This window comes from Gymnoscopelus braueri (assembly GCF_963280865.1).
Source record: "Gymnoscopelus braueri genome assembly, chromosome: 2".
NCBI classification, from domain to species: Eukaryota; Metazoa; Chordata; class Actinopteri; order Myctophiformes; family Myctophidae; genus Gymnoscopelus; species Gymnoscopelus braueri.
In genome coordinates this window covers 24,463,163-24,490,202 of record NC_137604.1, presented here as the reverse complement: position 1 = coordinate 24,490,202, position 27,040 = coordinate 24,463,163, and the positions used below count along the sequence as shown (strand labels likewise).

Here is a 27,040-nt window from a genome sequence, read left to right as displayed (position 1 = left end):
AACTTTTTGTACACTTTTGAAGGACCAGGACAAAGACTTTGAATGTGGTGTAAAAGTGAATGTCATTAAACCTTTAAATGAATAAAAGCACCTGAATGTAATCCAGCATTTCTATAACAAAAAACGTTCACATTTGTGAGCCTTGTTGTCTGTTTCTGTGTACGTTTTGCCTCTCAAGCTCTCCCTTCACGATCTTGGTGTTATCTTTGATAACAAACTTAGCTTGGACAAACATGTTAGGTCTGTTATCCAGTCTTCAACTTTCCAGAATTATATATATATTTCTGAACAATCTGGAAACCACCATACATGCTTTTACATCATCTTGTCTCAACTACTGTAACTGAACATTTAATCGTTTAAAAATGCAATAGCCAGAGTGAATGCTGAGGAAGGCTGTGTATAATTGCTGCCCGTGCCTTGTAATAAAAGATTTTGAAGTGAGTGCTGGTGATCTTGTAGAACATGTTTTGAGCCATGCACCCAGTAAAGGACTCTTTTTGATGAGTGCTTGCATTTACTTTGCAGACTTCTAAGTGGAACACATTACCACAATGTTCTCTTCACTTAACTTTTCTGTAACTTTTAAAGTGTATTCAGGGCAGTACCTTTTTCCTGGGCTTTTAACGCCATGTGAACTTGAATACAACCTTACATACTCTGTGAGGGCCTGTCTGGCCATTCCACAGACTAGACTGAAGACTTAACCACTTGAACCCTCGCATCCCAATTCAAGAGCGAACATTTGGCAAAAATAGCCAGCCTACAAGCTCACAAGAGCTAAGATCCAATCGATGGATAACCCCATCCCCATTAAAAATACAATTCTGTGATGTTTCTTGATATGTTCTCCTTTTTATACTTTTTCAAGAGAGTGGGCCACTTACACATTATCACCTTTAATAGTGAATGGGTATTAGTTATTCCATCTCAACTTGAAAGTGACTCATATCCAACAACAGAATGACCAGACCTCTGCCCTGAAACAACCCATTTGTCCAAGTAACCCTTTCTTTTAGGTGAATGAGAACGCCACACACACACACTCCTGGGTTACTGGGTTCAGCCACATCCCTTTATAGCACCTGTCAATTAACAAAACAGACAGTTGGCACACAAGTGGTCTATCGAGTATCGACAGCTACAGCTCACATGTCAGTCTCTAGTCTGACAGGATGTTGACATGAACTTAACCCTTCTCCTATCACACTGGCCCACAAGGCGCTGTCAGATATAAACAAAAATCTATATCAATTTGAAAGAACAAAATTATTTTATCTCTTCTCAGTAGACAATCACAAGAACAATGTTGGTGGCATGCATAAGACAATGCAACCTCATATTTACTGTACGAGTCAGTCTACTGTCTGTTCATTGACTTCCATTGTTGTTGCTTGTTTTCCCCCGCCCCCACCCCCCCCATGTAGGTCCCTGGCGATGACAGTGACAGATCTCTCGGCAGTCACATGGCCACAGATGACAGATCAGATACTATGTATCATCAGATCTAGGACACGTGAACAAAATAAAAATCTGATTTGGGCCTCATGTGCTTGTAACGTGAACATGGCCCAAGTGTTTTCGGTATAGTCTGTCTGTGTGTCCTCTCAAAGGGGTGCCTGTGAGGGGACTTTCTGCAGGAACTCGGAAATGAAGGGGGCAACACGTTCAGGCCTATTGAGGTGGATGTGATGATCGCCTTGTACTGTCATTACAGAGTCCTGAGAGTGGGGGAGAAGGAAAGAAAGAGAGGGGGGGTCAGTAGACTGAACCTGTGATAAGAGTTTCAGTTTGAATGTATTTCGGCTAGCTGGTGTGAGAAACAGTATAAATAGAAACATTTACTCTACATCCCCTATTCCTTCCCTGATCAGCTGCATTCAACCAGTGCCAGTATGTAGGTAGGTCACTGATGCAGTTTAGAGCTGTAAATATTTTTTGCTGCCTGTGCTGTCGAGCCTTATGGGGGTAGGTTTGCTTAGCTGCCATCAATGAAGTAAGTAAGTAAACCTTTTTTTTAAGCAAGCAAACGGACACACACACACGATAGACTTGGATGAATTAGTATTTGAACAAATATTTTCATTCCACATTTTATCCTACTTCCTATGTGCCAGATAGTCAGGGACTGTCACATAGCACTGCGAGTGCCATGTAGTTTAGACAAATTGCATACTCACATTCCGATTCCTAAAGCACTGGAGTAGTTCTGAGGCAAATTTCCTTTGCTCTGGCTCACTGAATATTCTGTTGAAGCCTTCATCTGCACTGGAAAGTCGAAGAGATTTTGAACAACTCTAAATATGACGGTATATCAGCATGACATTGTAGCATACAGTATGCTATGAAACAGTATTGGGTCGCAGAGGCGGTGCTAATAAAAAGCAAGAAACATATTCTCATGTTAGTAGATTCTTAGCCATAGCAGAATGTCTTAAATTGTTGATGAGTATTTTGTATTTTTATAAGCCATGTTATTCATGTTGTATTTGTCTGTGCCCTTTGAGATTTTAAATTGTAATAATTGCAGGCATTGCAATGCAAACAGTTATGACAAGAGACTGGTAGTAATTCTAGTCACATATGGCTCTACACTCTAAGTACTGTAAATGTGTACAGCATCTATGGTGAAGATGTGTAGATGTGTGATCTAAGGCATGAAATGTCTTACAGAATGACTAGAATTCTGGCTTTTATCTTTGACTGCATCTCCAGACTTTGTTCCATACTAATGCGTACAATATTTTTCTGAAAGGACAGAAAAAAGAAAGAAAACAAGAAACACGAAAATAATTACATAACCTGCTGATAGAATATGCAGTACTTGTGGAGAAAGTTTGGAAGACAACATAGATTGTTTCAACAGTGACTTACAGCATTGACAAGTAAGTCTCGGGAGAATACGACACCTGCCAAATAAACCACATTTTATGAGTATACTTTAAGTATGTACTTTTTTATATTGTTTGTTTGTTCTTTAGGGAGCACTGGGATCAGCAAAAACAGGAAAGAAACAAAAACAGAGAAAACTAGAAAAAGTGCTCCTCGGAGCACAGGTCTCCGCCAGGTCAGGTAGGTTATTGTGGCCTCCTGGTGGCGCTATAATAGGCCAATGTTTAAAGGGTACCATTTGTTCTTAGGCCTTGCACGGCAATCGGACACTGCATTCATGGTTTGAGGCATTTTGTGCAACATTTTTTTTTGCTAAATTAGACCTGCTGGTGGCGCTATAACAGGCCAATGTTAAAAGGGTGGCATTTGTTCCTCAACATAGTGTGAATGTGCGTGCAAAGTTTGACTGCAATCGGACGGTGCGTTCATGATTTGCGGATTTTTTTTCAAAACAAGCCACTACTACAAACTTTAGATGTCAATCTTAGCCAATGAGGATGGAATATGAAAAATCAAACACATCCGACTTGATCACATGACTATGGAGATCATGTGTACCGATTTGCGTGAAATTTGGATAAAATCGGAAGGAGTAATATAAAGAAATGTGTTTTACATAAGTCGGCCTCCTGGTGGCGCTATAAAAGGCAGATGGGAAAAATTCAGGGCAAAGGTTTTTCCTTGACCTCTAGGGAGTGCGCATACAAAGTTTTACACAGATCGGTGCAGTTATAGGTAAAAACATGAATCGGCCTGTTATAGCGCCACCATGAGGCTGATTTGAAAATTTTCAAGTGGCATTTCTTCCTCGGCATAGTGGAAATACGCGTGCAAAATTTCACAGAAAGTGCATGCTGTGTTCATGATTTGAGGCATTTTGTTGAAAATGGAGCACTCCTGCAAACTTTGGAAGCCATTTTTAGCCAATCAGGATGGAATATGAAAGATCTGAAAGACAAGTTTTGTTTAATGACTATAGAGATACTGTGTACCGATTTGCGAGATTTTTGGACAAAATCTGTAGGAGTACTGTAAAATTATATGTTTTGCACAAATCAGCCTCCTGGTGGCGCTATAAAAGGCCCATGTGAAAAATTTGGGGCAGAAGTTCGGAATTGGCATCCAGGGAGTGTGTGTGCACAGTTTTGCTGCGATCAAGCCAACGGTGGCGGAGATTAGCTGGTGACAGACGGACACACACACACACACACACGGACGGACGGACGGACGGAGGGTAAAACATACTCTCTCGCCATGCCTTTCGGCCTGGCGGAGACAATAAATGGTACCTCCTTCAACTTGAGAGAGGCCTCGCTCTAACAGGATTTGTGCAGACAGTTCTGAGAGAGCTGGGTTTGCGGCCATTATCCTGAAATAAATGTAATACTTTCTTCAACAAGTAGCTATTAGTCAGTCATTTAAAACTGTTTGAAATAGTGAAACACAATGGTACTTTACCTCTCCAAAGCCTTCTCGTAAGTGTAAACCCTCCCCTTCATCTCTTCTTTCTTTTTTTCAAGCTGCATCATCTCTTCTATTCCTTTTCTCATCACTTGGGGCAATTCTTTCTACAGGTTACAAGACAAACAATATTATCAAATCATAGTGGAGGGAATAAGGAATTACCAGCCAATTTCCTACATGACAGGGCAAAATGTTGCAGCTCTTGACATTTTTGATTAAAATTGTGATTTATTCAGTGGCTTGCAAAACTATGCAAATGAGGCATTTACAACAAATGCCTCATTTTGTGAAAGTACAGAATGAGGCATATACAGCCCTGGCCATGACTATTTTGTCACACTTGCATTTTATGTATATATTGTATAAAATGTTCTGATGTTCTTCTTGGACAACTTTGACCTTAACACATTAATCTGTTTGACAGTATATACAATATACAAAAATCAAAATGTTTATTGGCATAAATATGATGAATATACATAAAATACAAGCATTCGAATCATTTTGTCCAGAGCTGTAACTTTAATTATATCATTTATTCAAAACCTGAATAATCAAATTGGTTGTTTCCAAGGGTAAAATGCACACACACAAAAACCAGTGGTTCTTTGGGATAGTTGAGGTGCTATATAGCAGGTGTTATAAGAACCTGTTCAGCCCCTGTATGTTGTTTTAGATGCTTTCAGCTACAAGTACATTTCGCTGCTTGTACTTGTATACGTTAGTGACAAATAAAACCTTCTTGATTGTTGAGTGGAGTGGCGCTTTAACAGATTAAGTTTATTAATTGGTAACCCACAATGTATATAGAATTTTGGTCTCTTTATACTTGTATAATGGGGATATTTATTTGATATTATCCTGTTATCTGACTTTTTCCTTTGTTTCTTCTCTATTCTTATGACTATACATTTAAATTGTGTATACACACAGGGACAGAAATATGCAGACGCATTCTTTTCGCCAGATTTATAAAGCAGCATTTTTACCTGATTCTGGTTTTATACATCTCAATCATTGTGGAACTGGCCACACCTGCAACATTCCGCTGTCTTTACATGTACGACACAACCATTGTGAATATTGATGTTCTGTACCATTCATCACATGCACAAATCTGCGGGGTCCGCTCATAACTCCGACATCCCATTATTCCGACTGTTTGGTTAGTGTGTAAGTTTGTGCTTGTCACAGATCTGTCTCATCTGTGGCAAAAGGGTTGTCAACTATCGTCTATTGTTAAGTACCCACAACGCAGCAGTTGGTGAGAGACAGCAGGCCTGCCGCCTGAGAGTGGCTATCCCACAGATAGGGCTTACAGTACATCATTTTTCATGTGGACCAGCATCGCGGACCACTAGCGAATGGTCCATGGAACAAGGGTAGGGGACAGGTGTCCCCTACCCTTCCTGCTCAACTGGTTCTTCAGCTTTTAGGCACCTCTAATCAGTGGTGTGTTCTACGTTTTTTTCAGAGGGATACGATAATCATTCCCTGCACAACATGCGCGTGGTCGTGGAGATACGCTACCGCGTTTTCAATGGAGGAGGGCTACCCTTGGCTACGAAAATGTTCTGCAGGTCACACTACGTATATACAAACACGGTAGAACACACCACTGCCTCTAATGGTTCTATATAGCACCATTTGACAAAATGCCTAAAGAGGTTCCCCTATGATTATAGCCAAATAACCACTTTTAGTGCTATTTACCATAATTTTTCTTTATTGTGTAAGATACAATAAATTAATAAATAAACTAGTGTGGAAACTGTTCTGGTACCGGATCTGTAGGTAAGAATCCATAGCAGTCCAGTAGTATGAGGTCATCCACCATGTCAGGATACAGAGCACAGAACTGGAGAAAACACAAAATGGACCATATCATAAATAATGCAACATAAAAACATAATAAAAAGAAAATCCTCTGTACAATACATTGATGTAGATTGGAACATATATGATTCACACAAGGGGCTGTTGTAACAATATGAATTACCATTCCAGCTATGTCACCACCTGTAACAAAAGATAAAAATAAATACATTAAAATGCTAATATTTGTGCCCACAGGAGTGACAAGAAAAAGCAGAAGACACTTTTGATTCATGGACGCTTAATTCCAAAACCAAATGTTGTGTAACTTTGTGTAATATTTGATAACCGTTTTTATTATGATATGAAAAGACACCCACACACACCCACACACCCACCCCCCCCCCCCACACACACACACACAAACACACGCGCACACGCACACACACACACACAAACATTTTACCAATCTATTTATTTCCACATAGGAGAGCATACAAGGACACAAATATTAAAGGTACAGTTAAGGTTACATTCACAAAATCATGGCATATGTCTTCATGATACAATAAGCATGACACTCAGTATCTGTCTATGGGTATAAGTAACAGCGTCTCCGACATATGTGGCGGCTGCCAATACAGCACAATACTTTGGCAGCCTTTTTGCCTCCTTTTTGGGCATCACAAGTTGTTGAAACCCTCTAACAACCAGTCTGTAGGTATGCCCTAGGGAGGGCTGCCCTAGGGAGGGCTGCCAAATATAAAAACAAAAAGTCTGCACCTATAGCCCAGCTCTGAGATGGTATGTAGAAGTGGTTGGTATTTAATGACCATGGTCATAAAAGCTTCCTCTAGGCTAGGGTCAAAAGTGCAGGCTATCTCTAAGACACTTCTCTGGACTCTTCATCAACTACTACAACAACATCTGGTGTATTAGCTGTCAAAAATGTAAAGATGTCTGGGTTATCACAGAGATGAAACATGGATGGAATGACACAGGAATGTTTGTACAGTCTCACTGAGGATGCATGATATTTTGATATGTCCTTTGCTATGAGTTCCACTATTCTATCATGGCGTGCTGTGTACATCCCTTTGTATGCATAACAGCCATTCAAGACACACACACATTACTGTAAAGATAAATCAGCCACTCACCCATACTGTGTCCTATCATGGAAAACCTGGTCCAATTGAGAGCTGTGAATGCCGCACGCACGCACGCACGCACGCACGCACGCACGCACGCACGCACGCACGCACGCACGCACGCACGCACGCACACACACACACACACACACACACACACACACACACACACACACACACACACACACACACACACACACACACACACACACACACACACACACACAACATTGATGCATCACAAAACACCTTTGCTTGAATATTTCGGTTGAAGGTAGCAATACTGTCTGCTATGGGTTCATCTCCCATTGGCAAGACTTCACAGAGAGTCCATGATATATAAAGGATAATCATTTACTAAAATTATGAGTAAAATTACTTTTGAATTCACACACCATCAACGACTCGCCGTACATCAGCCACATATGCAGGAAGGGAGTAAAGAGCTCCAGAAGGACGATGGGATGATTTACCATGACCTGACAAGTCCACTGCTACATATCTATGCTCTGTATGCACAGACAGGAGAAAACATTATGATAGGCAAATAATTTTTCGGTTACTTTTTTACCTCTTTATTAATTCCACTACTTGAATGTAAAGTAAGATTGGATTAACAGCAAAAGTGACAGAGAAAGAACGTATTCAGAGGAATAACTATTAAACGTTAAATTACCTTCTGGCAGGAGGGGAATAAGAGTGTTGAATGAGCCACAGTTGTCAGCCCAGCCATGCAGGCATAGCACAGGATGGCCATTGTCAGGACCCCAGACCTTGCCTCTTATCTCTCCCCATGGTACTGGCGTAATGAACTCTGAAACTGACCAAATTATACAATCTAAAATTATCTTAAGTTTACAGGTCATCAACAACTGACACACAAAACACAATAATAATAATATAAATAATAATAATAATAATAATAATAAAGTTACCGCATCCAGAGGCATTATTTTTCCAGGTTGTCTATCCATCTGTCTGTCTGTACCTTGTGAACGCGATATCTCAGAGAATTTCATGACATTTGGCATAAATGTCCACTTGGACTTCAGGAGGAACTGATTGTAAGTAATAGGTGGTCAAAGGTTAAGGTCAATAACCTCATGTCTGTCCCAACCTTGTGAACGTAATATTATCTCATGAAGCCTTGAGGGAAATCCATGACATTTGGCACAAATGTCCAATTGGAATCAAGGATGAACTGGTGATTAGTAGTAGGTGTCACAGATCAAAGGTCAAGGTAACTGTGACATCATATTAAAAGTAAAGTCTGCACACTGGTTCTCAGCTTCACTTTTTTAATTGCTGCTTAATTATTCAACATTTCCATTGCAGTAGATCTTCATTCGTTTATTTATAATGTTGATCTGCTGTTTGCCCAGCACCTGGACTAGAGATGGATGTGCATGCACTATCTCAACTGTGACATCACAAACATGTTCATTAAATTCCTGCAAGTCTTCATTCACTACATTATGGATGTACTTACACTACAGGGATGTAAATGGAAACTGGTTGGCGTTGGCGAAGGCACACAACCATGATACTGTATTACTAGTGCCATGCCAATACAGCCAGAATCATAAATAAGTATGAAAGGCAGATGAAAAACATCTTCCGTTCATACTTATTTATGATTCTGGCTGTGATTATTCAGTTTGAAGTTTTGCCTACGCTGACATCATGTGTTACACCACCATGGTGGAAATGTTTTACTGTGTCCTGAAATCATTGACAGCCACAGCCTTGCTTCCACCAAAACTAAACTAACATCTGCAAAGTGAAAGGCTCCTTGGAGAAATGAAGAAAGAGTAGGTCTAATAATTAAAAGGCTGGAATTGCAAAAGAAGCTGCAAGTTGATTATAAAACCTATAATAACACACTTAATGTGTATAACAAAGACATACAACAGCATCTCATTGGCTCCCATTCCAATCAATTTCAAAGTGTTTGTTTACAAGGCTCTAAATGGTTTAGCTCCTGAATATAGGCCTAGGTCATCATCACTGCCCATCACACACAGATGGTCTCCTCTGTGTGTGTGTGTGTGTAGGTGGGAGAACTATGGGCCCATTCACCCAAACTGCATAGTATTTCTTGTTAAATACATGTTATTGACAAACATATTAGGCTACTATTCAAAGTGAAGAAAATTATCTCGACTCTCGAGCTAATTCCCTCTTCCCCTGAAACCGCAGGCTGTATCTAAAGTTAAGCTTACATTTTGTTGACAACAGGTCTACTATTCACATCAAACATTACATGTAGACTACTACCAGTGATGTAAAGTAACTAAGTACATTTACTCAAGTACTGACTTAAGTGCAATTTTGAGGTACTTTACTGGAATATTTCCAATTTTCGATACTTTTACTTCTACTCCACTACATAGGCAAATATTGTAGTTGTTACTGGACTACAATAATTTGTAAACTTTAGTTACTAACTTTGTAGATTTTGATTATTATTACAACACATAATACATACAATAACCACTTCAGCCCTATTTAAACTTTGGCTGTTTGAAAATAGCTGATCTACAAGCTCAGGCATTGAAGCAACTTGTGAGCTTGTAGATCTGCTATTTTTAAAGCATTTTGTATACATTTGGAAACTTCAAACTTGTGAAATGGGACATTCTTGAAAATGAGTGCTTTTACTTTCAGTACTTAAGTATATTTTAATGCAAATACTTTTGCACTTTTACTAAAGTAAATTTTTAATACCGGACTTTTATTTGTAACACAGTATTTCTACATTGTGGTACTGGTACTTTTACTTAAGTACAAAATGTGAGTACTTGTTCCACCACTGACTAATAAATACCTTAATCAGGGAAAATAATATACCTAATAAAAAATATCCATTAACATACAGCTGCCATCCCTTCTCGATTTGACAGTGATGATTGCTCTCAATAAAGATCACAGGCGCTGATTTGCAGTGGTGAAAAAAGTACTCAAATGTTTTACTTAAGTAAAAGTATCAATACTGCAATGCAATGTAGAAGTACTCTGAAGAAGTTAAATTCCGGAATAAAAATTTACTTGAGTAAAAGTACAAAAGTATTGGTATCAAAATGTACTTAAAGTACCAAAAGTAAAAGTAATAAATGTTTCGAAAATAGAAGATCTGCAAGCTCACAACGTGTCACGATGCAACGCGTTGTGAGCTTGATCGGCTATATTTTCAAATAGCCTAGGTATAAAATGGGGCTAAAGTGGTTATCTCAACTCTTCTCCTCTCTCTGTGTTCTGTGCTGTATGTGGCTTTTTTCTGTCTCCAACCTCAACAGTTGAACAGACTCTATAGCTTGATTAGTTGATTAGTGCAGGACTGCAGGTGTGAGAGACTCCCTGCATTTACAGGTCAGCCTGACCTGAACAACTGCTGATTGGCCAGAACCACATGTCACTCTGTCTCTAATATTTAGTGATAGATAATCTAAATAATTTATAGTCGTCATGTACCGTATAAACCATAAACACCAAATTGTGGTTGTATTCCTCCTCCAACCAGTTGCACTTTACATCCGTGTTTGTCCATACGCATGTAAAAGGTAGTGAACTATAATTTAATGAACGTGCTTTGTGAGATCAAACATTTGACCACATACTTCTATAGACTGCCTTAAACTGGTTCCAATCCTACCGCTGCGACATAACCGAGTATGTATACTTTCTCATCATAGCCTCTCAAACCCAGATCGTAGCTTATGACACGTAACGTGCGTCGCCTACCCCCCAAAAAACAGACATCACTCACTCACTCACTCATCCCATGGCCTAGGGGCCCGTAGGGGTGTCATGGTGGATGCTTGGGCAGTCAGGGATCTCCAGCGCGCTCGATCTTCTGCTGTGCGTAGCAGGGTTTGGAAGCTGCAGCCAGTCTACTCCTTGATGTTGTCCATCCAGGACTTTCTCTGCCTGCCTCTTCTCCACTTTCCCTCCACTATCCCCTGTAAGGTGGTCTTTGACAGGGACGTATGTCTTGTGACATGACCATACCAGGCCAGTTTGCGACGTTTTACAATTGTGAGTGGAGGCCACCCATGCTTCTCCAGCATGGGTGGTAACTATTTGTCTAACCTAAGCATTTGTCCGGTGTCCTTTATATGATATATATTCTTCTGTAGCACTTGCTTTCAAAGGACTGTATCCTGCGCCCTGTGTCCGCAAAAAAACAGACATACAGTACAAGCTATCAACGCACCGCGTCATTGTGTGTCGACAGCTTATAGATCTGTTCTTTTCGGCTCTTAAATAATGAGGCGTGACAGAGTATACAAATACCAAGCTTTTTGGTAACCAAATAAGCCTGTAGCCTTAGCCTGTAACATGACGTGGTCAACATAGACAACATAATGCAGTGAACATTAACGTAGCGTTTAACGAGACAGCAGCGCAACATGAAACAACCGACATTTCAAAAACATGCTCTCACGGATGATCCGATCGAAATATTAAGCAAATGGCTAGTTAACTAAAGTTAGATAGCTGATGCTGAGCTAAACATGTTCATTTAATTTCGAAGTGTGTATAATTAAACGTTATGAAATTGGCACCAAACAAAGAAGCTGTTGTGCTTGTCATGTATACATTACAGAGACTGAGGCCGGTTGGCATTACACATTCCGTTGCGTAAGACAAGGAAAGGACAATGATGTCGGGCATGTCATTCATTAATGCGTAATAAAAAACATTAAATAAAGTTGTTCACAAGTCTTTGAGCTCGAGTCCGAGTCGAGTCTCGAGTCTTTGAGGGGCGAGTCCGAGTCGAGTCTCAAGTCGTAAGTATGGCGACTCGAGTGCGACGCGAGTCCGAGTCTCAAACTCGAGTCCCCCTCCCTGCTGATTGGTCAACACAACCCATCAGCTTTCCTGATTGGCCAACACTCATCAGTTTCATGTGACGCTTGTGTCGCTGTCCAATATAAGTTGTAGCGTGCACAATTATACTCCAGTCTCCATTTGTTACAGAACCAGAGTTGTCTGATTATTTTGTCTACATATTTTGGTGACATGTTACGTTGGTCGGTGCGTCTAGGAGGAACACCACAGAGAAGACTTCATTGTGCTGTTGCAGTGAGACACAAAGTGTACTGCTTTGGATGGGTTAAGTATGGCTACATTGAAATGCACATCTTCAACTCAGTGTCTTCACGCTGGATGACGTTGCCTCCAGTAAAAACTGGAAGAGGAGAACATCCCCCTGAAGTACCCTCCAAGCACACATTCGGCACAGCTGTGCTGATAGAAGATATCGTGTACATCTGGGGTGGGCGTGTTGCTCACAAACCGGGGTACTGCAACGTGCTTTATGAATTTGATGTTGACACCCACAGATGGTCGAAGCCCGATGTTTCGGGGACTGTTCCAGAGGCGAGAAGCGAGCACTCAGCCTGTGTCTTTGAGAAGGTCATGTATGTCTATGGAGGATACACTGATGGTCGATACTATAATGACATCTACAAGTTGGACACCACCACAATGGTCTGGTCTTTAATTAACACCAGAGGCACTCCACCACCTGCTTCAAAAAGTCACTCTGCCACCATCATCGGGACAAAGATGTTTGTATTTGGAGGCCGGGGGGCCCAGGGGGTCTGTTACAACACCATCAGTGTGTTTGACACAGAGACCAACTTCTGGCTGAGAACACCTTCTACACAGCTTCATCCAGTAGGACGTGATGATCATTCAGCCTTTACCCACAATGGAGAGCTGTACATATTTGGTGGTGACAACTATCCTCTGGACCGTACCTTCAATGATCTGTGGAAAATCAACCCAGAGACCTTCTCCTGGAAGAAGGTTGAGCCCAGGGGGAAAGCCCCGTGTTCATGGATGTCTGCAATGTGCTGTTGCATTGTGGGAGATCATATCATCCTCTTTGGAGGATTCAGATACACATCCATTCCAGTGGATGCTGAAGATGAAGTCAAGGACGACCTGCTGTACATCTTAGACTTAAATCCTAGTCTGAAGACATTATGCAAGTTAGCAGTTATTCAAAATACTCTGGATCAGTCGGAACTCCCACATAATATCAGGTGGGAACTGTCAGCCATGACTTCCAACAGCAACAGATCAAAATATCATTAAATATGGCATCATGCGCTCGGGTAGCGCAGTGCTAAAGTGCCTGCACACCACCGCCGAGGTTGTGGGTTCGAATCCACCAATCCGTCTTTGTCGAACGTCTACACAAACACAATTGGCCAGTGTTCAGGGGAGGGAAGCCGGGCGGGGAGGGTGATACTTGTCATTGCACGTACTACTACGGGACAGGGGCGGCACCTGTCAGTTGGGATCGGCGGCTCACTGGTAGGTGAGTCAGGATACAACAGCAGTGACAACACAGAAATGTGTGTGGGGAGGAATCAATTGGCTTAATGACTAAATTGAGGAGAAAATGTGTAAAAAAAATAAATAAAAAAAAAATGGCGTCATAGTCCAACTTTAAGGTTCTTCTAATGCATGAGGGGACAGTCATTTGTCAATTCCCCCCCCCCCCTTTCTTTATACCTTTTACTAAATGTTGTCCAATTGCCTCCAAACTTGGCACAAATATCACTCATGGGTCTGGCCCTTTCAACAAATTGCACAAACAGTCCATTACTGACCCTGGCCCAATTATGGCCACAAGGGGGGCCCGTCCTACTGCTTGCCAGTGGTGGAAAAAGTACTTTTTAAAAGTAAAAGCTAACCTCACCTCTCACCTAAAATAATAAACAAGTAGTAAGTTATCAAGTTATAAGACACAAAAAAAGAAAAAAGAAAAAAAAACATTGTGTCGGTAACATGGCTGGGTATGGCCTGGCACTATGTATGTTTTATTATGTAATAATCTATATCTGCAAAGTAACTAAAGTTTTCAAATAATTGTCGTGGAGTAGCTAAAAGTATAATATTGCCTCTGAGATGTAGTGGAGTAGAAGTCAAAGTATTGACAATTGGAAATACTCCAGTAAAGTACCTCAAAATTGTACTTAAGTAAATGTACTTAGTTACTTTCCACCACTGTTGTTCACTGACAGAACGACGACGGGACAGGGTGCCGACTGCCGACCATTAAACTTTAAACTCCTCAGAATTCTCTCCTCATGGGTCAGCCAAACGTCTGTTGAAGGGGGAAACATAAATACCTGCTTGTTTCACAGCTGTTGATGTCGCCATGTGTCTGGCAGCTTTCAGAGTTTGCATTTATGCTGCAAGAAAGACACGATGGACCCGAACTACAGCCAGCATTTAAAGACAACGTAAAGAAGGAATATTCAGATACGTCATTGGAAGTCTCTGTGGTGTCAGTGTGGACCGCGACCTCTCCTTCGCTCCTCGATCCTCGGAATAAAACCCACCTCGACCCGATTTCACCGAATAAACTGTGATTTAATTAAGATGGGAATTACGATTCATATTTGTATTCGTTCGTTGCGAGTCCAGAGATATTGAGCCACGACTCACGAGCGTCATTCAACTTCAGACTGCTTTCGTTGTTGTGTCAATGGTCTGTTGTCCTTTCAGTTCACTCCAGAGTCCACTGTAGTACGGCACCAGCTGGCTGACCCTCTAGTTCCCAAACCCTACACTATTATTTCCACTAGCTAGGTTGCTAAACTGCAACTGGTTTCATTCAACTAGAAAATAAAATAATCATAATGTAGAATACATTGTACGATACGAGAATGAACTATGATCGCATTATCCAATATATTTTTTTTATCATGTCCTCCTGAGAATCTTTATATCTTTTTACTCTACACATTTTATGGCTGACAACTTTCAGATTTTCTAAAGACTACACTGACCCCCAGAGGTCAGTGTTCTCAATCCTTCCACCACTACAATACATAGCACAATGCTGTGCATGTGTGCCCTTACAAAATAGAAAATCACACAAGAAACCCAAATTGGAACATACAAATTGTGAGGGTACATCTATGCTTCTGTAGATGCTCAGACGTTTTATTCTACTTTGAAGGGCTCTGTACTACACACAAAACTCTAGTCTGGTGCTGACCCAGTATAGATGTATGTGAGAAGATAACGCCTATTTTGACCAAAACAAATTTCACACTGATCCACTCATCTGAGTAAGGCATGTTATGAATGATTTATGATGAATGACATCTCGTAAAAAAAAAAGCAGTACACAATTTCATTCCATTTCACATTGCAGCCTCATTTATCTGCTCAGCTCTTCCTGTGTTTGCCCTTCTCCACTCTCTCTCTCTTTCTTGACCTTATCAATCTCTGTTCACAGAGCACCCACATACTGTACCCAAAGATTGTTCCCCAAGTCTGGAGGTATCGCTCTGGATTACCTGGCATTGTGTTACAGTAAATACTTACAATAATGAACAGGTGCACAAACAATAAAAAAACATCTTGCTAATGCCAAAACAGCTGATTTATTACAGTTAGAGCACACGTTAGCATGTATGAAGTCTAGTACAAATACAAAGGTTCAAGATTTTGCATATTTTGTTATTAAAAATCAATAGCAATACCATATCTTCAGAGAACTAATAAATGTAATGTGAAACGTAATCACATTATGTAAAATCAGTGCTTAAAATTAAATTTTATTTAAGTAGTAGATTTGTAGGGGCACAAGCACCCTGGTGGCTCTGCTGGCTGACCACAAAATCACAACATCCTGGGTTCGATTGTTGGCTTGACCTGTGATGCATATGGTCTCTCCTCTACCCCCACCTAGTCGCTCTTCATTTTATCTGAATAAAAGCAAAGATTCCACAAAAGGAGGCAAGGAGACACTGTCAAGTGGATTTGTTTGATGTACAGAGGTAGTTAGTAAAATGCATGTTGAAAAGTGTGTGTGTGTGTGTGTGTGTGTGTGTGTGTGTGTGTGTTTTACCAGTGCCAACATGCTGACTGCTGACACACACACACAAAAAAAATACCACACACTGTATACATGACTCTGATCAAAAGTACAGTTTAGTAGTATCATTTTCAAACTAGAGAGTGGAGGGCAAGAGAGAGAGAGAACAGAAGGAGAGAATAAACAGAAGACAGACTTGTATGTTTAACTTAGACAAGGTGATATACTTGTACAATAAAATAACTCAAAGCTTAGGAGTGTGTGTGTGTGTGTGTGTGTGTGTGTGTGTGTGTGTGTGTGTGTGTGTGTGTGTGTGTGTGTGTGTGTGTGTGTGTGTGTGTGTGTGTGTGTGTGTGTGTGTGCATGTGTGTGTTATAACTTTGCTATAGGCGTGTCCCCTGCAGGGCTGTGTGACTGTGACGGGACAGTCTGCAGGAACTCAGAGACGAGGGAGGCAACACATTCAGGTCTATTTAGGTGGATGTGATGATCGCCTTGTACTGTTATCACAGTATCCTGAGAGAGAGAGAGAGAGAGAGAGAGAGCGAGAGAGAGAGAGAGAGAGAGAGAGAAATATACAACTGTGACATTTTCCTTGAGAAAACTAAAGGAAAAACAGCCCAAGTATTTGTTTTGCCATGAACTAATAGGGGTGAGTAAAGAGCAACATATAGAACCAACCACTCAATAGTAGATTAAGTATATTCCTTCGATTCACAGGTTTTGACTAGGTGCCAATATGTAGGTCAATGTTGAGGATCACAGCAATAAATATTTCTACTGCCATTGTGATGTTGAGGTTGCTTAGCTGGCATCTACTGTATGTCACAACGCACAACTAAACACTTTACTGTGATCCAAAAATACCCTACACAACTAAACTAAAACTAGTAAAGGTGTACACAGTAGGAGGCAGGCCCTAATAATAGTGATGAATGCAGTGACATTTCTACCTACAGCCAGTTGTACTCTCTTCCTCACTCTCTCTCATACATATTCATTGTCTACCACTCTCCATCTTACTCTCAGATTTCTGTCATTCATATGGTTAAGTCCTTGTGACAAATATGTTTCTATCGATAAACTTTTTGTTACCAGAAACTCTGGTGAGCTATCCTCTTAGAACAATGATATTTAAACAAGTGACAGGTCGCACTCAGAGTGACAAGAGTGATTCAACTTTCTTTTATTTCTCCATGTCTTTACAAGAAATGACAAAGGTTTTGGCTATTCAGCCTTCGTCAGTGTGACACACTGTTTAAATGTTTCTATCACCAGTCAAAGGCAGTGATTTGAAATTTAAGGGTCAGGTTTTTGCTTCCCAGCAGTCAATTTGTGAATCCTTTACGAGATGGTGAAGAGCTCACCGTCTCGTAAAGGATTCACAAATACATGACACTGACATTACAGCTACACATTGGCCGACAGTCAATTGTACCTAAAACGGACAAATAATGGCATATACAGGATTATACCTGAAAGGTAGTAGACCATGCAAGCATAGTATCCTATAGCTTGGAGGGATAATAATAATATTTATTATTATTATCATACTCCTTGGGGTGTTCTTTGTAACTGTATATTTGCCAATATGTGAAATTTGTCCTCTGCATTTACCCATCGGCCTATAACTAAGAGCAGTAAACAGCATTAGCATGGCGCTCGGGTAGCGGTTAGGGGTTAAGTGTCTTGCTCAGAGACAATTCAACACATTGCCTGCCGCTTCCCAGGCGGGCTGTCTGCCCATTCAGCTATGGCCACCCCAGGGATGATTGCTCAGCGATTATTCATTGACAAAAATGAGATAGTTGTCATTGACCAATTGAAACAGCTTAGAGGTCCTGGCTTGGCCTGCTGGCAGTATGCACAAGAAATATGATGCTGATCGGCCTACTAGTCTGCGAAATTGGCTGCAGAAAGGCACACAGACGGGGGCAAATCCATAATCTGTTGGTGTACATAATAAAGACACACACAGATACAAGTGCTCATGCTGACACATGACAAACATACACATAATGACTACAGGATCATACTCACATTTCGTTCCCTATAACGCTGGAGTAGTGTTGAGATATATTTCTTTTGCTCTGGTTCAGCAAATATTTTCTCAAAGCCTTCATCAGCTCTAAAGACACATTAAGAGATTGTGAACACGCCTAGCATGGTATAAATTGGTAAGATAGGATTCTATGTATAATAAATGGTGTAGTAGGTCATAGTAAAGGGGAGGAGTGTCTTACAGAATGACCAAAAAAGGGGCTTGTAGCTGTGATTGCATCTCCAGACACTGTTCCAGGCTAACACGCACAACGTTTTTCTGAAAACATTAAGAAACATGAATAATACTAAATATATATACTGTATATATACACACACACACTAGCATAGCATGAACTGAAAACAGATCATTATAGATTAATGAGGAATGATGGTGGTTTAATAGTTACTTACTAGATTGATACGAAAATCTCGAGTGAATACAACTCCTACAAATGAAAATCATGTTAAATCCAGCAACATTACAGAACATTAAAAAATACCAAACTGCGATCACTGTATTAAGTCAGTATGCTCTCTGAGTACTAGCTTTTTCAAGAGCAGTAAAAATAAATAAAAAAGTAAAAACACTGCACCTCCTTCAACTTGAGAGATGCCTCGTTCTAAAAGGATGTGTACTGACTGTTCAGAGAGAGCTGGATTTGCAGCTAATAACCTGAAATAAATCCAATACACAAATACATGTAGCACTTAATCAATGCTATAAAACAGAATTAATGCCAGCCAGAACAAGATGTCAATGAATACAATGGTACTACACCTCTCAACTGCCTTCTCATACGTGTAGACCTTCTCTTTCTTCTCTTGCTGTTTTTCAAATGTGATCATTTGGTCCATTCCTTGTTTCATTACTTTGGTCAATTCTTTCTAGAAGTAAAGAGAAATAATCAGAGGAACTTGTCAAAGTGTCGTGGCTCGAATTAGTAGAGATGCCCCTATACAACCTCATAAAAATACAATAATATTATATCTGCCACTGAAGCAAAGTGTATTTTTCATGTAGTATAATACAGAATATCAAGCATTCTTTCAAAAGCACCTCTTGAAAACGTGAAAGATGTCAGAATCTGAAATATTCTAGGTATGTCAAATACGTACATATATACATGTCAAATATCAGAATCTGATGTTTGACTTTATATATCATTTATTACAATCTCACTGTGAAAGTAAATTAAAGTGCTGCAGTACTGGGTCTGTAGGTAAGAATCCATACGAGTCCAAAAGTACAACTGCATCCACCATCTCAGGATATAATGCACTGATCTGTGTAACACACAAGGACAACACAAAATGGAGCATACTATAATAGAAAACACAGGTAATAATACTCTTATACATTGTTGACAATTAGTTTAAACAAGCAAGGCTGATGTAACAATGCTACTTACCATTCCAGCGATGTTACCACCTATAAAGATAGAGGTTATATTAATAAACAAAATGCAAATACAGTAATTGATCTTTCTAATGTTCATCAATATGTCTGTACACGGACAAACGTGTCCGTCGCAAGACTTGTCCGTGTCCGCTGCAAATCTTTGATTAAAAAAAAATATTACTAGAGCCAGCAGTGGCTGACTTGCCAGTCTCCAGGTTCAGAATTGATAGAACTCGTATTTAATTAATGCAGAAATACCAGTGGTGTAAAGTAACAAAATACAAGTACTTGTGTATACTTTATTTGAGTTTGTAGCCTATTCATCACAACTTTCAGTAACTTCAATACATTTAAAATGTGAAAAATATTATTTTACTCTTCTATCATTAGACAACTCGCTACTCAAATCAATATAATTGCAAGTCTCTCATCATCCAGATATTGGATTATCGACACTGTTCATTTTCACAACAGGCACTCTCATCAAGACAAGATGCCTGCTGTCCATTGTTGTATACTGGTGATGTATAAAATAGGTTTAAAGTGGTTACACTGATTTTGATGCTATTAAGCCTTTTTGCTGGGGACCCCCTGGAACCCCCTCAAGGACCCCTGGGGGTCCCTAGACCCCACTTTGAGAACCACTGGCATAGAGTGCCAGTACACCCAGAAACACAATTCAAAATGATGAGCTGATTTTAATTTAGTTTAATAGGATAAGAGCTGGGTTTCCGAAATGTCCTTTGACATTAACACTCTAATAAAGACACTGCCAGACAGGTATTCACACCTTGTTAAACCAGGTACCAAACAGTGGTGGATACAGAACATGTCTAATGACTGGGCCTGGAAAAATCTGTTTTTCAAGCTTTAATAGATATTATAATGACCGGTGGATGTTGTCAATATGACAATTGTTCTCGCTGTCTCTGATTGTCTTTAATGCTTTGAAAGGTTCAAAGCCATCAGTTCAATTTAGAAAGAAGAAGAAAGTGAAGCAGAAATTAGACATAAGTACTGAGATGGCCATGGAAATAATAATAATAAACTTTACTTTTAAAGCAATTTTTGAAACAGGGTTACATATTGCTCCATCTACGCATTCCCTCTCAGCTTTCATGCTTTCATACTTAATATCTTAATAAAATAAAATAAAGTAGTAGGGATGAGGACTAACCAGTAACCACTTTCCCTCTTAAAAAACACAGCATGTGTTCTCCATCATGTCTACTGTACTAGTATACTGTACATTTACGGCTGTACAAGCCGGCATGTTGATGACCCCTGGTTCATGGACAAAGTCGTTTGCTTTCACTGCCAATGCTGCTAGATTACATGTATGTTTGATCTGCGGCGAGAAGTTATCAAACAACAAAAAAAGTTGTATAACAAAAAAGTTGTATAATAATGTTGATATTATTATAATATTGTAATATTGTAATGGCAATTAAACTTAAAACACCAAATAGCGCACTGCAGAGTAGTCATGTTGTGTGCCATGCTCTCTAAAGTGCTGATCCTGCTGTGAGCAATATAATATTTTGACAAAAAAAATGAATGAATGCTTGTATAAATGTTTAAATTTGTATTTTGTAATTTGATGGGCTAACATACACTTAATAGCCTGTGTTGCCTTCATTTTTAGGCTAAAATAGGTTTTGTGGCTCCAGACAGATTTTGTATTTATGTTTTGGTCTAAAATGGCTCTTTTGACTTTAAAGGTTGCAGACCCCTGTCATAGATGAACATTCAGTGAAAATAGCCAATAGCAAAGGAGGCGACCAAGTATAGACCCCTGGGGGAACCACCTGGGTCAATGGTGCATACAAATGGTTAAAATACATAATCGGACACTCACCCATGCTGTGTCCTATAATGGTAAATCTTGTCCACTGCAGTGCTAAAAAAAAAGGAAAAGGGGTTGAAAACAAAGGTTCAGGTCCCACTGTGGCCATGATACAGAAATGATATTATTTTTTCAACGTTACAGTCTGACTGAGAAGCTGTACTTTGAACTGAACTAAAACATAAGTCTGAGGTTTCTTAGTTTCACACACCTTCAATGACTCGTCGTACATCAGCTAAATATGCAGGAAAGGAATAGAAGACCCCTGGAGGACGATGGGACGACTGACCATGACCTGGGAGGTCCACTGCTACATATCTATACTCTGTATGCACAGAGAGATAAAGAGAGATAAAGAGAGACAGGGTTCAGACATGCACAATATCATACTTAGTTTTATTCCTTATAAATCAAAATATTATTAATTGAAATTGTTACCTTCCTTAAATAGACAAAATAAACTATCCTGTTTTAAATTACCTTTTGGCAGAAGGGGAATAAGGGTGTTGAATGTGCCACAGTTGTCAGCCCAACCATGCAGGCATAACACAGGACGACCGTGGTCAGGACCCCAAACCTTGCCTCTCATCTCTCCCCAAGGCACTGGCATAATGAAATCTGAAACTGACCAGATACACTCATCCTTAAAAGTCTACAGATTAAAAAGATGTTTCAGTATTATTTTTTCAAACATTTTAAATTTGTGAAAATAGCCAATCTACAAGCTCACAACGCCTTGCATCGCGAGGTGTTGAGCTTGTGGGAGTTGACAGCTGTGTGAGTTGTCAGCTTGTAGATGTGCTATTTTCACTACTTTTGTGCGACACTCTAGTATGATGAAGTAGGGCATTAATTTACCAAAAAAATAATAAGATGTTGACATATAGAGATACACGGTTTCTGCTCAAACAGCAACGATATGTAGAATATACAGAAGTAGTATACAGTACACACAGCAGCCTCAAACACCAAAGTGTGTTATGATTAGTACATACTACATACTTTTTTGCTATTTCTTAACTTAGTAACTGTTGTTATTCTTAATTATTTATTGTTGTTATTGCTGCTAAGTAGAGGAACCATAACCAAAACATTGTACTCTTATGTACTCGTATGAGATGTAACAAATAAGAAATGTCTTGCATTTATATCCATAGCTGTCACCTGTCACAACAAATGCAATCCCCTTTCATTCCCTCTTCTTTCCTGCAGCCTTCCAGGTGGTCATAACACTAGTAGTAATTAAATGCATAGTAATAACAATGTGGGAGAAAGAGAGGGTGGGAGACAGAACAGAAGGGGCTGAGGGAGAAATACCTGCTTGTTTCACACAAGTTGTTGTTACGAGGTTTCGTACGCCTTTCAACGTGTGCATCATTCTGGAAGATATTTCAGCTCCTTAAAAGCTGCACAATTATATAAAAAAGCCTACAAGAATACTTATGTTGACCAAAAATATAAAAGCAAGGTTTAAACTAGGCTAACCTTTGTTTTGAGACCACGGAGAGAGTCAACTTTTCTTTTTCCGGGTGTCACTAAACCACGTGCTTCAACCTTTGGACTGTCATTTGCTGGTTGCTGATCCGGTGTTGTTCTACAACGGATACGGAAACCGTTCGTGCATTTATTGTGTTTACAATGACCGGATACAGTAGGCGGGCTCTAGACTAGACCGGATCAACACACTGAGAAACAAATAAAAACGAGGCTCTCCACACAAGTGCAACTGCGGTAGTTATAGCCTCGTTCGTTCCAGTCTTTACTCATCTGCGAAGAGATGAGTAAAGGCAGGTTAAGACAGACTTCATTGGACAACATTATATTGGCCAATAAGAATAACTACTAGTCGAACTTCGAAACCTCCAAGTTGGCCTTGGAACGTGTTTCGCCCTTATTTTTAACTCTATGGTTTCGCCACTGGGGGTCACCAAGCCACACATCCGCGCAGACAGCAGTGGTGGAAGAAGTACTACTCACATCATGTTTTACTTTTGTAAAAAGTATCAATACTGCAATGTAGATATAGCTCTGTTACAAGTAGAAGTCCCGAATTCAAAGTAAATTCAGAGTAAAAGTACGAAAGTATCGGCATCAAAATATACTTAAAGTAACTGTAAAGTAAAGTAATTGAGCTTGTAGATCGGCCAATATGTTTGTAATAATAATCAAAATCCACAAAATAACTAGTAACTACATTTTTCAAATAATTGTAGTGGAGTAAAAGTTAAGTATAACAAATTGGAAGTACTCCACTAAAGTAAGTACAGTACTTAAGTAAATGTACTTAAAGAGGTGGTGCCATGGTTTTGCACTTTTTCTGTTTTTCATGTGTCTATGAGGTTGATAGAACTTCATTAAGCCCCCTGGTGGTGTTTTTATGGTGTTTTATGTCTTCTCTGACTATTTTGAGTTTCTACCTGGAGGCTGAAACCTTGAGGGTCAAACGTGCCAATAGAAAAACAGCCCTTTAGTGACATAGTAAAAATATACCCTCCCCCTCATTATCATAACACAACAGGTGTGGGCATGAGGAGGAGGAGGGACTAGGACAGGTGGGTGATTCTAAGGTGGTGGAGGAGGTGAGAACCAGGTATACTTAAAGGGATATTTCACTTTAAAAAAAACTTTGGGTCATTTTATCGTCTACTCAGGCCTTTGTGAGCCCCCCAGACAGTTTTTAAGTTGCTCGATTCAGTATTTAGATATTTGATATTCATTTTATCAGACACGCCCCCTTCCTATACAAACCCATTATAACTTCTAACTCCATTTTTAACATGTTAGATACATCAAAAACACCCGTCCTTTGTTCTGGTGACTCATACCGCCCCCCTAATACGCGAGGGGGCTGTGTTTTTTCAATTACTTTTTTCATTTATTTTAAATAATTTTTGGGGAAAATGAAAAAAATGGGTGAAAAAACTGGTGTTTTTGATGAATCTAACATGTTAAAAATTTAGTTAGAAGTTACAATGGGTTTGTATAGGAAGGGGGCGTGTCTGATAAAATGAATATCAAATATCTAAATACTGAATCGAGCAACTTAAAAACTGTCTGGGGGCTCACAAAGGCCTGAGTAGACGATAAAATTACCAAAAGTTTTTTTGAAAGTGAAATATCCCTTTAATGAACTCGAGGCGTGTCCACATAAAAACATAATTTTAACAATTTCTGTACACTTTTTTGAAAAAAATCTTCCTCCTAGTTTAACCATAATACCTGATGATTATGTTTTAGGGGGGGGGGAATCACTGAAAATCACGGCACCCTGTCTTTAAGTTACTTAACACCACTGGCTGACAGAGGTCAGACTGAGGGCAACGTTGCAAGATTCCACCTGCTACCTCTCAAGACAATTATACTAACACATCGGCGGTGGTGGTGTAGCTCTGTTTAAGCTCACAGTGCATCGAAATGCATGTGTTGTGAGCTTGTAGATCTGCTATGTTTTTATAATGGCTTAAATGGTTCATTCATAATGTACTTTTTCCCTTCCTAGAAGTAGTGGAGTCAAAATGTTTCACCTCTGTTTTCTGGACTGGTTGTTAGATGTCAGAGCTCTATACATCTAGTAGAGCAACTATACAAGCTTCCACCAATGGTGATTGTATTATTCCCATGTTTTTGATTGAATATTTTATTAGGCAAAAAAAAACTGTTAACATCACAATCACATTTATAATACTTTGTCTAAAAGGTCCATCCCAAAAAGTCCTTGCGGTCTTGTTTCCATTGAGGTCCTTGGTATTCAGTTCATAGACATAGTAGCAACCAAACAGTTCAAATATCAACACAAAATACAGAGAAGATAACACTACATGTACAAAGAAGTAAGAACTAATTTGGTCTGCCTTCTCAGTAAAGGGGGAAAAACTCTGGAACTCTCTGCACATATGTTTAACAGAGGTTAAAATCAAATCAACAGTGCTCACATGAATAGATTCTGACTGATTATGCTTCTTTTGTTTCACAGTTAAAGTGTTGGGTCTTATTTTGATTATAATTCCTTGTAGTTGCACATTAGCATTTGTGCTATAACACTCAAACAATGCATCTGGTTTGTCTAATGTAATTGTGATGTCAAATAAAATAAACATAACATAAAAGTACAATATTTGTCTTTGAAAGCTAGTGGAGTGAAAGTCAAAAGTATAAAAAATACAATTGCACAAGTAAAGTCGGCCACAGATACTCAAGAAATGTACTTAAGGACATTACTGTCCATCACTGCAACAACACACTCATGATTCTAACTGCACACGTCCTCCTCGCATTACAGACATGGGCTCACAGAGTTCATGAGTTCCCATGACACTGGCAAAATAAACTCTAAAACTGTCAGAGTAGAGTTGTATTATACAACATTTTATTAGCCTATATCTTTTATAAAAATATATCATGTAAAAGTTTGGAAATTTGTATTTTTGATCATATCTCTATATTGTTACTATAGTGGCATTGTATATTTTCTCATTGGAAAGCCTTCCATCTCTTTTCACAATGATATCCCATTTAATGATCATTTGTGGCATGAGCAGGACAGCTGATGTGTTGGGGCGGGGGGGGGGGGGGGGGGGCTTTGCCCTGTATTGACTCGATTGGCACCTGATTGGCCGACTCAGTACCTTATGTAGCGTAGCCCTGTTGGCTGACCTGCATGAATCCTTGTCGAGGAATGGAATGCATCCCACAGCATCCTGTGACCAGGCGCTGTGGTCTGGCCTGGTGACGAGCATGAGGAGGAGGTGCGTATGGCTCTTCACCCCCTCTACTGGGGCTCCTGGTAGTTGTTTATATCCTGTTTATTCTTTGTGACTGATAGGGAGTTGGTTGCTCTGTGGAGCACAGAGATTATGGCAATTTTGGACTTCATACAGTATGATGTCAGTCAACTATCAGTACGCAAGTGGTTCTCAAACCTCTTCATTTCAAGGACCTCCTCCAATTTGATATAGATTAGGCCATGGACCTCCGTAACTCTGAGAGGGTAGGTACAACTGGAACCAAATGGACTCTAACGGGTCCATTTGGTTCCATTTCACTCAGAGTTCCAGATCTGTAAAGGTCCATTTGGCTCCCATGACTATCAACAATTTAGCTGGGGACCCCCTGAAGGACCCCTAGGGGTCACCAGACCCCACTTTGAGAACCAATGCAGTGCGCTCCCATGATGTCAGTCATGACCACATTGGGGAAAAGTTTCAGCCCAATCTGACCTGCATTGACTTCCATTATAAAACTAAAGTTTAAAAAAGTTGTATTTCAAAAAGTATAAAACATAATACTGTATGTGCTAGCAGTGTGCACAAGAAATGTGGCGCTGATCGGTCCTGTGGTTTGTGAGATTAGCCCCGGAGAGTCACACACACAGACCCCCACACAAATGAGAACAAATCTCAGAACTTTCCATTCTGAAGTTTTGTATTGCGAGGTAACTGTCAGTAAGATAACTGAGAAATGTATCGTTTTTGTGAAAGTGACAACTTAGGAAGAAAGTGACTCTTCTGAAGAAATGTCTTCAGAATAGTAGGCATTACAGTAAATGCTGCTAGTGTGCCAATACCAAATCTGTGTGAAGTTGA

General features: G+C 39.8%; 1 protein-coding gene across 1 annotated transcript; it reads right to left on the bottom strand.

Annotated features, from left to right (window-relative positions):
* Window positions 1-1,441: 1,441 nt before the first annotated feature.
* On the bottom strand, window positions 1,442-22,993 carry serhl (serine hydrolase like). Its single transcript, XM_080441614.1, has 24 exons — window positions 22,776-22,993; window positions 21,939-22,082; window positions 21,670-21,783; window positions 21,471-21,512; window positions 19,623-19,642; window positions 19,423-19,497; window positions 18,992-19,098; window positions 18,807-18,886; window positions 18,625-18,659; window positions 18,414-18,490; window positions 18,211-18,298; window positions 16,550-16,686; window positions 12,352-12,365; window positions 7,999-8,142; window positions 7,718-7,831; window positions 7,332-7,373; window positions 6,356-6,375; window positions 6,140-6,214; window positions 4,351-4,460; window positions 4,182-4,261; window positions 2,875-2,909; window positions 2,672-2,748; window positions 2,181-2,268; window positions 1,442-1,721 (listed from the first exon to the last, which is right to left on the bottom strand). The coding sequence occupies exons 1-24, from the start codon at window positions 22,834-22,836 to the stop codon at window positions 1,608-1,610; spliced, it is 1,893 nt and encodes a 630-aa protein (XP_080297740.1). The 5' UTR covers window positions 22,837-22,993; the 3' UTR covers window positions 1,442-1,607.
* Between the last annotated feature and the right edge of the window lie 4,047 nt (window positions 22,994-27,040).

What these genes read in the sequence shown, in the direction of transcription:
- serhl (XM_080441614.1), bottom strand. Translation starts at nt 22,836, where the DNA reads ATGATGCACACGTTGAAAGGCGTACGAAACCTCGTAACAACAACTTGT. An exon ending in GTGGTAACATCGCTGGAATG is followed by an intron (nt 19,498 to 19,622) that starts GTAAGTAGCATT and finishes TGTGTTACACAG; the next exon opens with ATCAGTGCATTATATCCTGA. An exon ending in AGCGTTATAGGGAACGAAAT is followed by an intron (nt 16,687 to 18,210) that starts GTGAGTATGATC and finishes TCTCTCTCTCAG; the next exon opens with GATACTGTGATAACAGTACA.